At 35.9% G+C, this 10,739-nt stretch overlaps 2 protein-coding genes across 3 annotated transcripts; one reads left to right on the top strand and one right to left on the bottom strand.

The window, feature by feature from the left end:
• Positions 1–5,770: 5,770 nt before the first annotated feature.
• On the top strand, positions 5,771–8,189 carry LOC145028661 (uncharacterized). 2 transcript variants are annotated; one of them, XM_078977407.1, is made up of 7 exons: positions 5,771–5,926; positions 6,002–6,197; positions 6,562–6,644; positions 6,743–6,843; positions 6,975–7,070; positions 7,164–7,584; positions 7,671–8,189. In XM_078977407.1, exons 1-7 carry the CDS (start codon positions 5,833–5,835, stop codon positions 7,865–7,867), a joined length of 1,188 nt encoding a protein of 395 aa, XP_078833533.1. In that variant the 5' UTR covers positions 5,771–5,832; the 3' UTR covers positions 7,868–8,189. The 2 variants fall into 2 exon arrangements, with proteins under 2 accessions (XP_078833533.1, XP_078833534.1); XM_078977408.1 differs by having other exon boundaries at positions 7,651–7,878.
• A 452-nt stretch (positions 8,190–8,641) lies between these two features.
• On the bottom strand, positions 8,642–10,161 carry PTAC7 (plastid transcriptionally active7). Its single transcript, XM_078977409.1, has 4 exons — positions 9,982–10,161; positions 9,831–9,887; positions 9,691–9,744; positions 8,642–9,166 (listed from the first exon to the last, which is right to left on the bottom strand). Exons 1-4 carry the CDS (start codon positions 10,042–10,044, stop codon positions 8,822–8,824), a joined length of 519 nt encoding a protein of 172 aa, XP_078833535.1. The 5' UTR covers positions 10,045–10,161; the 3' UTR covers positions 8,642–8,821.
• Between the last annotated feature and the right edge of the window lie 578 nt (positions 10,162–10,739).

The raw sequence follows: 10,739 nt of genomic DNA, 5'->3' as shown, positions 1-10,739 counted from the left end.
GTCTTGGTCCATTAAGAGGTATGGACCGAGAAGGCTTAGGTTAAGGCCCAAAGTTGAGTGGACATAGCTTATTGGGTTAGATTTTGGGCTTACACGAGGAAGTTTCGACTTGAATCACATTTTTTGGATGCATAAACTTGCATAGCATTGAAGTTTGGCTTATACCAAAAGTAAGGTTACAAGTTTACACAAAGAAATTTTCTTGTACAAGGATAGAAAATGTAACCCTAATTTGCTAGTTGTGACATCATCCCCACTTTAGAGGGAATTTCGTCCCAAAATTCTTTCGAAAGCAATCCATAAGAACTAGAGAAGAGATGAGGGTATTTCTGCATCATTGATCCTTGCGTTCCCATGTAAATTCAGGTCCGCATTTGGCACTCCATCGAACCTTCACAATTGGAATGCAACTTTGTTTTGTACATTTCACTTCTCTATCCATGATTTCGACCGGTTCTTCAACGAATAAGAGGTTTTCATTCACCTTAATCTCATCAAGTGGAACAAAGAGGGTTTCTTCCGATAGGCATTTCTTCAGGTTTAACACGTGGAAGATAGGGTGTATGTTGCTAAGCTCCGATGGTAGCTGCAGCTTGTAGGCCAGCGGACCGATCCGGGCAAGGATCTCGAATGGTCTGATGTATCATGGGTTTAGCTTTCCCCGTTTTCCAAATCGTACCATCGTTTTCCAGGGAGAGACTTTTAGCAACACACGATCTCCTACTTGGAACTCCAGAGGCTTTCGCCTTTTGTCTGCGTAGCTCTTTTTTCGGTCTCGAGACGCCTGAAACCGTGCCCTGATCTGGATGATTTTCTCAGTTGTTTCCGGGATGATTTCAGGTCCTTTAAGAGTGTTGTTTGGTACCAGCCCTCTCGCTAATTGTGTGTCTCGTACCTCCGCCCAGCAAAGAGGTGATCTGCATTTCTGTCTGTATAAGGCCTCATAAGGAGCGACCTTAATGTTTGTGTGGTAGCTGTTGTTGTACGAGAATTCAATTAGTGGCAAGTGGGTATCCCATGCCTTGCCGAAATCTATCACACAAGCTCAGAGCATATCTTTTAGTGTTTGTATGGTTTGCTCACTTTGGTCGTCAGTCTGGGGGTGGTAGGCAGTGCTCATATACAGTTGGGTTCCTAATGTTTTCTGGAGTGACTGCTAAAATTGAGAGGTGAATCTACTATCCCGGTCAGAGATAATAGATATTGGTACTTCATGTAGTCTCACCACCTCCCTTATACAGATCCACGCCAATCTTTCCATCTTATACGTCTCATTTATTGTCAGGAAATGGGCGGATATGGTCAACTGATCAACAATCACACAGATGGCATCCAATCCTCCTGTCATCTTAGGTAATTTGGTTATGAAATCCATTGTAATCCTCTCCCATTTCCACTCGGGTATGACCAGTTGTTGCATTAGACCTGAGGGCTTTTGATATTCCACCTTAACTTTGGCGCAAGTGAGGCACTTGCCCACATTAGTTGCAATCTCTCCTTTCATATTAGGCCACCAATAGTGTTGTTTAAGATCCAGGTACATCTTATCAAAGCCAAGATGGACGGAAAATCTTGTTTTGTGTGCCTCATTCATCACCACGTACTGGAATCCACCGAACTTTGGCATCCATATCTGGTCCATAAGATAATAGGTTCCATCCCCTTTGATGGTTAAGTTCATTTCCATCCTACATAACGCTTCATTTGCGACATTTTCTGGTTTCAAGGCTTCTTGATGAGCATCCTTAATTTGTGAAGACAAGTGGGAATGGAGGATTATCGATAGTGTTCGCACCCGGCGACCTGAATACTCCTTTCGGCTTAAGGCATCAGCTACCACGTTAGCTTTGCCTAGATGGTACCTGATCTCACATTTGTAGTCGTTTAGAAGCTCGAATCATCTTCGCTGCCTCATGTTTAATTTCTTCTGATTTAGAATGTGTTGGAGGCTTTTGTGGTCTGCGTAAATTGTGTACTTTGTCCCATAGAGATAATGCCTCCCAATTTTCAAAGCAAATACCACTGCTCCTAGCTCGAGATCGTGGGTAGTATAATTCACCTCGTGGTTTTTCAGTTGTCTGGATGCATAGGCAATCACCTTTCCACGTTGCATTAGTACACAGCCCAAACCTTGGTTAGAAGCAATATACTACAAAATCCTCCGTTCCCTCTAGAAGTGACAAGACTGAAGCACTGCAGAGTGCTTGCTTTAAAGTTTAAAAGGCTGTCTCTTGCTTCTTTTCCCAGGTGAAAGACACCCCCTTTTGAGTTAGAGTGGGGAGAGGTTTGGCGATTTTTGAGAAGTTTTAAATGAACCTCCGGTAATATCCAACGAGACCCAAAATTTTGCTAATCTCAGTGGGTGTTGTCGGAGTTACCCAACCCTCAACTGCCTTAACCTTAGATGGATCCACATGAATTCTCTCTTTACTGACCACATGTCCCAGAAAATTTACTTGGCGAATCCAAAACTCGCACTTGGAGAGTTTTACGTACAATTTTTCTGCTTTAAGTGTCTCCAAGACCTATCTCAAATGTTGGCCATGTTCCTCTCTGCTTCGGGAATACACCAGTATGTCGTCGATAAAGACTATTACGAAGTTGTTGAGGAAGGATCGATAAACTCGGTTTATCAAATCCATGAACACCACTGGTACATTCGTCAGTCCAAATGGCATTACAACAAACTTATAGCGACCATAACAAGTTCGAAAGGTAGTCTTGGGGACGTCTTCTTCTTGGACACGTAGTTGGTGATATCCGGATCTCTTTAAAAAAATCTATCATTTAGACTTTAAGAAGGTTGAAGAACTATATGCTCAAGTGTTTGAGGCTTTGAAAAAAACTATATAATCATTATTCTAATATTTCTTCGATAACAAAGAATGATGGTTCTAGTTCCTTCAATACGAATGATAATGATGGTCAAAATTTTGTTGGTGTGGTTAAGAATAAGCAAATGAGAAAAATAACGATGAGTTATATGAAAATGATGTTGAAGATGCTATGGAAAAATATGAATCGGAGGAATATCTTGATGCTCCATCAAATAAATGACTAATACAACATTTGAAATTTTGAAGTGGTGGAGTGACAAATGCACAACATACAATGTGTTGGCATCAATGACAAAGGACATTCTAGCCATTACGGTTTGTACGGTTACTAGTGATCCTATTTTTGGTACATTCGGTATTGTGGTGGATGACTTTGGTAGTAATTTGCTTCTGAAGACGGTGAAAGCTTTAATATGTACTAAAGATTGGTTGAGGGCATCAAATGTTTGTATCGACCCTGAACAATTATTAGAAGTTGTGAAAAAATACAATGAAGGTAAGTTACATAATTATGTATTATTTTATTTTATGTTTCTTATATAATATTTATTATTCTAGTTTGACTTTTTATGTTGAATTTCATTACAGAAATCAATCGCAATATGAAAGATCTCCTATGAGGGAATAAGTAAATTGTCATTGTTGTTTTTTGCTATTATTGGTTGTTGTTTTTGTTGTTGTTGTTGTTGTTTTCGAAGTTGTTGTTTATGCTGTTTTGTGATGTTGTTTTGTGTTGCTTTGTTGTTTTGTGTTGTTTTGCTATTGTTGTCTTGTTGTTTTGAGTATTTATGTTTTGTTGTTATGTTGTTTTGAGACTATTTTGCTATTGTTGTTTTGTTGACTTTTGTTATCGTTGGCAATTTGAATGATTTGTAGTTTATACAATATCAATTTATTATTTTTACTTGTTAAATTTCACTTGTTTTGCTGTTTTGAGATCAATTTTTCTTTTAATTGTTTTAGTTTTATATCTTTAACTCTTATTGCTTATAAAAGTTAATTTTAATGACATGTATTATATCTTTAACTCTTATTGCTTATAAAAGTTAATTTTAATGACATGTATAAAATAAAAATAAAATTTAATATTCAAGAAACCGAGTACCCAAAACCGGTTTTGACAATTCGTGGAGCGCTTCCAAATTTCTAGGAACCGGTGTAAGCGGTTCTAGTCCAATACCAATAATTTCAGTACCATCGGTTTCGGGAGTAATTTCGATTCCAATTAAAATATACGGGTACCTGTTTGTGCTTATCCCTACTCAGGTACGCTAATTCGATCTCAAAACACTCATCGTACGAATTAGAATCACGATTGATCACTAATTTAACCATCGGAGTTTAGGAGGTCCTAGGTTCAATCTGAATCCTAGACAAATGAGATATTAAAAGTATTTCCCATTTCAAAAAAAAAAAAAAAGTTCTTCTAGGGCCGACCACGGAGAGCTGACTGGTTGTGTTGTTTTTCAGGCTCGGACTTTCGGACGTTGTTCAAGCTTCGCCTACCCAAAAAAGGCCGGTAAAAATCATCAAGTAATCAACCTGCTCACTAAAGTTGTAAAGCTATGTTGGAGATTTGTAAAGATGAAGGCCAAATTGGTCGTAATCCAAGTCTAGTTTAATTAAGGGGGAGTATTAGACTTGGCAAAACGTCTGAACTAGATTATTAATATAGGTTAGTTATCAAATATGACAGTTAGGTTAAAGGGAGTGGGGCACCAAGACCACTCGCCTAAAGTTTAACATGAGCAAAACACCACCCTTTACATCATGTTAAGTAGACACGTTAAGAAGAGTTTGCTAGTTCACTAGCAAGAAGAGAGAGAGGAAAAAATTCTTTGGTGTGGGCTGTCATTGATCATTTTGTATTTATTTATTTAAAATTCTTTTTTTACTAAAATCAGAAGGTTGTAATTGGTCATCTTTTATTTGCATTTTTGTTCTAATTTGTTTCCCAACATCCAAGTGTATATATTTTCTATGACAAAAGATTAGGTGGAAGAAAAGATCTGATATGATATTTTTAGCATCTCTTTAGCATGTCTCACCACTCTCTATAGCCTTATCCTACACATTGGGTGACATTTTTAGCATCTCTTTAACATGTCTCACCACTCCCCATAGCCTTATGCTACACATCGGGTGACACAGGTGTAACAGCAAGAATATAGCTAAAGGTCGTCGACTCTTATTTGAACACTTGTCCGTTATTTTTTAACTTGGCCGATTCAAAAAGGTCGTTATCAACTATGACTCCAAAAACTCTACCGGTTCTGCAGTTCGCATATGCAAGCTTTAACTCGTGAGGACAGAATCGCATGTGCTTGTAGTGCATTTATCTTATGTGATAGTGATGAATCTTGGCCACAATTTTAAATTCCATATCTTAAGTCTTTATGACTCCAACATAAAATCTAATTCTTTTCAACTTGGCCCTTTTAGATTATTTCTTATAGAAATTTCAACTCAAATTTATGTGAACTTTTTATACGGTAATACTATTTCATCCACAACTTGTATCTATTTGCTCGTTCATTGTTGATGAATATTTTATATAATTAATTAATTAATTAATTAATATAATATATGTAGGTGCCTTTGTTTGTTTGTTTTGAGATGGGTGTATTTGACTACAAAAGATACTAAAATAAAATAAAAAACCAATCAAGTGGTGGTTTGATTTCTTTTTTATTCTTTTCAAAAGATTTATATAAATGAATTTTTTTTAAATAAAATAATATAACTTATATTTGTCTTAATTTTGAAATAAAAAATAGAAATTGAAATGTGAAACAAAGGTTTGACTGTGCATTTTGACCAAGCTGTCACTGCTGACCATCTTACCTGTCTTACGTGTCCGCTATTTTATCCTCATTTTGAAAGGGAAATTCCTCCCTCCTTCCCATTGCTTTAAAATGAACATATCTATTTATTTATTTTCGTTATTTTCTACAAAAATAAACTATACTCTCTCTGAAAATTCTGGTGAGAAACGATGCCGTACTGCGACGTCGGAACTACCAACAATGGTATCAAGATTTTCTACAGAACCTACGGCGGCGGACCCGTTAAAGTTCTCATGATCATAGGTATCTATCTATTACTGTTAGTGTTTCCCAAAAAAAATTATGATCTTCGATTTACGTGGTTGAACTTCGTGTCAGGATTGGCCGGGACACACGATTCATGGAAGCCACAAATCGAGGGGCTGGTTGGGACGACGCAGGCGAATGATATTGATGATAATCGGAGCTCCGAAGACGGTGTGTGCAATGGGAATGGGAATGGGATAGAAATTTGTGTTTTTGATAATCGAGGAATGGGTCGAAGCTCTATACCTAAAAACAAATCTGAATACACGTACGTAAGCCTGTTGTGATTTCAGTCAAAAATCGTCAGAATTTTATGTCTTATTTGTGTGAACTTCCGGAAGAAGAAGAAGAAGGAAAAAAAAAAAAAGGAAAACGCCAACTTTTACACTTTATCGTTCCGGGCGATATTAATTATTTTAAGAGTAAATAATAAATAATCAAATTTTGGAATAATTAATGAACTTTCAGTCTACAATTAAAAAAGATTGTAACTCACTAACTTGTACTCGTCTCGTGGTATATATTTCATCATCTATTATCTTTTTCAATAATAAATATTTTTCAAACAAATTACAACTTAAAGTCGAGTTCCAACCAAACAGCATATGGATAATGTTGAATGTTGAGCGCAGAACTAAAATCATGGCTGCAGATGCAATCTCTGTAATGGAGCATTTAGGCTGGAAGAAAGCTCATGTATTTGGGCATTCAATGGGTGAGTTACTGAGTCGGAAATATATATATATATATATATATATTTTGTTTCAGTATATTTATTTAATTATAATTGATACATTGATACATGCAATATAGGTGGTATGATAGCTTGCAAAGTGGCTGCTGTTTTCCCAGATAGGGTTCTGTCCTTGGCTTTGCTAAATGTAACCGGTGGAGGCTATGAATGTTTCCCCAAGGTACACTAACACTACTAGTAGATTGATTCATGCCACTCCTTCCTAGATCACCTTTTCTTCTCTTTTTATAAAATAATTTAATTGATTATTGATACCATCATCTACTAATATGGTGAAAATGGTTGATGCAGTTTGATCGTCAAACCTTATCCATTGCAATGCGTTTCTTGATGGCCAAAACTCCAGAGCAAAGGGCAGCTGTTGATCTAGACACTCATTACACACAGGTTAGGTTTATACCATTTCTCCATATGATGATGATGTTTATATTATCCATTATCTATTATACAGTTTGAACCTCACCCCATGTATCTATGCAGGAATATCTAGAACAACATATTGGAGTTAAAACAAGAAGACAGGTATTATATGAGGGATATGTGGAAGGGATATCAGCAACTGGGATGCAGTCAAATCATGGGTTTGATGGCCAGGTGAACGCCTGCTGGACACACAGAATTTCTAAAAAAGAAGTTGAAGTGATTGGCAGCCATGGTTTCTTGATATCAGTCATTCATGGGAGGTGTGATGTGATTGCTCAAATATCTCATGCAAAAAGGCTTGCACACAGACTTTATCCACTTGCAAAAATGGTAGAGCTTCCAGGAGGTCATCTTGTGAGTCATGAGAGGAGTAAAGAGGTGAATGAAGCTCTACTGGATTTGATCAAAGCATCAGAAACCAAGACAAGCCCTTTTGACTGGACTAATTTATCCCCAAAGCCAAACACATCTACCTCTAGTAAGTATTACTACAGTTAGGCAGGCTATCGTCTTTGGAAAGATAATTAATGAATATGAAGAATAGACTGTTGTTTTTATTCTCAGGCTGTTGGGCATCATCATCTAGCAGCAGATTAAATTCAGAGACAGAAAGCACCAATTCTGGGATTGCAGAGAAGACGAGAATTATGATTCTCTATCTATTGGGCTTATTTTTGGTGGTATTTGAGTACATAAAAAGAGCAAGAGTTTTGGGATGTCTAAAGCCAATCAGGGTAGGCTCAGCCTCAGCCCTCGCATGATTTGATTTGATTTGATTTGATGGAAAATATATTGACACTTGAAAGACAGACAACTAGGAATGAAACCTAATTGAGATTTACAAGAAACAAGCTTGGAGATTGAACATATTCATACCTGCTGCATAAGAGACTGAATCAACATATATGGGGATGTCTAACACAAAGCATCTCCTTAAGTTGATTTATGAATATTACCTTACCTGTAACATAATATTCCAAATGGAACAGTTTTAGCAATATGCCATTGGAATATTCTGAATCCATATCACCTATGTGATGTAAAAAGTTGTATCTAATTAATATAAAGGGATTTTGGTGCTCATTTTACCTATATGTTCCTAATATAGATTAAGCACAACAATATGCCAAAAGACTAAAAAATACGTATGAAAGATGTATGTATCCTTGCAACTGAACAAGGACTGGACTGGTGATCAACTGAACATCAAACTAAGTCCGTTCATTTGCTTTCTTGAGGAATGGACAAACTTGGTTACAAAATAATTCTTAGCTACCAAAAACTAATGAAATTGTAGCACAAATCATACTACTACTATTGTTGTGCCCCGCCAAAACTGACCAATCAGCATTCAGAAGAGGTGGCGCCAATAACATAACATAACTAAATCAAATATGAAAGCATAAATGAGCTGAAGCTAATTGACTGGCTGCTTTTCCTTGTGTTTCTGTAGGAGGCATGGAGTTACGTAGAAGACCTGACCTATAAGAAGCCAATGACAAATTGACAATGGAAGCACCATACAAGATAACAAGTTACCCTAAATTATTTTATTTATAAAAAAAAAAAGCTGGAATTGTCAGAAAGTAATTTCACAAATACCCACTGTTTGGTAAAATACTAACTAGTCGTTTTAGTTTAGTGGTTATCCTCCCACTCCAAGAACTAAAACATAAAAATATTACAGCTACATACAACAAACCCAGCTAGACTAACTAGTCGTCTTGTTGATGGGTATCGGTATCTGCTTTTGTGATATGCTTGAAGGGGTCGGTTCGCATATAGGCTTCTGGTCTATAAAACCCCATCTCATTCATTCTATTGCTGATTGCATGAAGTATCGCTTTCTTTTTCCCTCCATATTCATCCTTGTTGTTTTCCACCAACTCATTCGCCTCAGCAGCCAAATTCCTCACAAAAACAAACACATTATCCTCCCACAGCTTCAGCCTCTCTATGTCATACCCCACCAGCTTCCCCGTCTCCCATATGTCCCTCACCTGCTCTTCCACAAACGGGGTTCTTTCCTGTGCGTATCGAATCATTTCATCTTTTTTTGTCTGCATTTACAAAATTACTCATAACATTTAATTATAAATCAATCATACTGTAATATCATCAATAAATCCAGACTTCACTCAAACAGTTTTCGACCATGAATACACAAACAAAAAGTAACTTGTTCATCCTCATTCCTCAACTCACATACATACCCAACCCACCCATCAAACACTTGAAACCTCACAGGTTATGTTCATACATGCTTCATCCTAAACTCAAAACTTACCGCAACTATAAATTAAGTAAAAACTATATCAGAAATGCTTAAATAATGTAGAACAGACCTAGTAATCTTTTTTTTTTTGGAACCGAGGGAAGAACTTATTGATCCTGGATAGATCTCAGGAAAAATCATGAAAATACCTAAATAATATCCAAAACAATATCTTACGGTGACAATTGTGTAATTTATGATAAATTCAAGGTTGGACAACTTTCACATCAACAGATAACAATCAACCTCCCTGAATCCCAAATCCTAAAATACATACAATGTAGAGCCACAAGTGAAGTAAGTTGGTACCAATTTTCTTCTCCTCCATATCCGCCGACGCCCACCGCCTCCGTCCGGTGCGCCCTAGAAAACGAAAAATATCAAATTAGATACTGAAATACACATATAAACAAGGAAACAATTGATAACTACGTCCGTCTATCTATGACCTTGGATTGGATAGAAAGGTTGGAACGCCGTGTATGAGCTTCACTCAACTCGAGTTTCTGCAGAAAGATATTATTGAGGATTTTGTAAAAGTTATGATGATGAATAATCGCAGATCTTGAATAAGTTAAGATAAGACCATGGATTATTTACAGATGAATATAGTGAGTGGAGGTCAGTGAATCCAAAGGACTTCGTCGCTATTGCCATTGCCATGTCTAAATGTTGGAGCTCAAACTCTTATCTTCATGGGTTTCGTTTTTATAGCTAAGGAAATGGCAAAAACCCTGCCATCATATCGACGAATATTCAAGGGTTTAATCAGAAAAACTTTCCTCCACTCTTTTTACACCATTTTTTTTACGATTAACGATGGTATAAGGTAACTATTTATTTTTGTCATTGGTTGGTTTTATAAGGTCATTTAGGTGGTGTTTATCCTTTTCTTTTTTTTTTTTTTTTTTTTTTTTAGATATTTTTTTTGTGCGGCTCAAGACGTGAATTAAAAATTTTGGTATAACTATTTTTTTTTTTTAAAACTTTGATTTTTTTTTTTTAACTTTGATCGACAGATTTGATACAATTTCTTTTTATAGTTTCTGCAAATTTTTATAACTTGATTTAAAAAAAAAAAAAAAAAAACTTTGCTTTTTTTGTTTTTATTACCGTTTTTTTAATAACATTTTCAATTTTGGTTGTATCTTTTTTTAACATGTATAATTCTTTTACGAACTTTGTAAACATCGTTTGCAGTATTTTCTGAAATTTTTTATTATAGTCTTTTATTATTTTTTTTTAATTAGTTTTTTTCTAGAATAAAAATGATAGTTTATTTTATATTTTTTAAAATTTTTTTTAGAAATTTTTATATTTTCGTTTTTTTACATGTTCTTTTTTAGTATTCTTTCTTT

Source organism: Lactuca saligna, chromosome 2 (genome assembly GCF_052625555.1).
Source record: "Lactuca saligna cultivar CGN05327 chromosome 2, ASM5262555v1, whole genome shotgun sequence".
Taxonomy (NCBI): domain Eukaryota; kingdom Viridiplantae; phylum Streptophyta; class Magnoliopsida; order Asterales; family Asteraceae; genus Lactuca; species Lactuca saligna.
The sequence above is the reverse complement of the archived record's forward strand: the minus strand, read 5'-3'. Positions and strand labels throughout refer to the sequence as shown.

Coding starts and splice junctions, on each gene's coding strand:
- PTAC7 (XM_078977409.1), bottom strand. CDS start 10,044: ATGGCAATGGCAATAGCGACGAAGTCCTTTGGATTCACTGACCTCCAC. Junction 9,888..9,981: donor TCCACTCACTATATTCATCT/GTAAATAATCCA, acceptor ATCTTTCTGCAG/AAACTCGAGTTGAGTGAAGC. Junction 9,167..9,690: donor TATGGAGGAGAAGAAAATTG/GTACCAACTTAC, acceptor TTGTAAATGCAG/ACAAAAAAAGATGAAATGAT.
- LOC145028661 (XM_078977407.1), top strand. CDS start 5,833: ATGCCGTACTGCGACGTCGGAACTACCAACAATGGTATCAAGATTTTC. Junction 6,198..6,561: donor AAAAACAAATCTGAATACAC/GTACGTAAGCCT, acceptor TGTTGAGCGCAG/AACTAAAATCATGGCTGCAG. Junction 6,645..6,742: donor TGTATTTGGGCATTCAATGG/GTGAGTTACTGA, acceptor CATGCAATATAG/GTGGTATGATAGCTTGCAAA.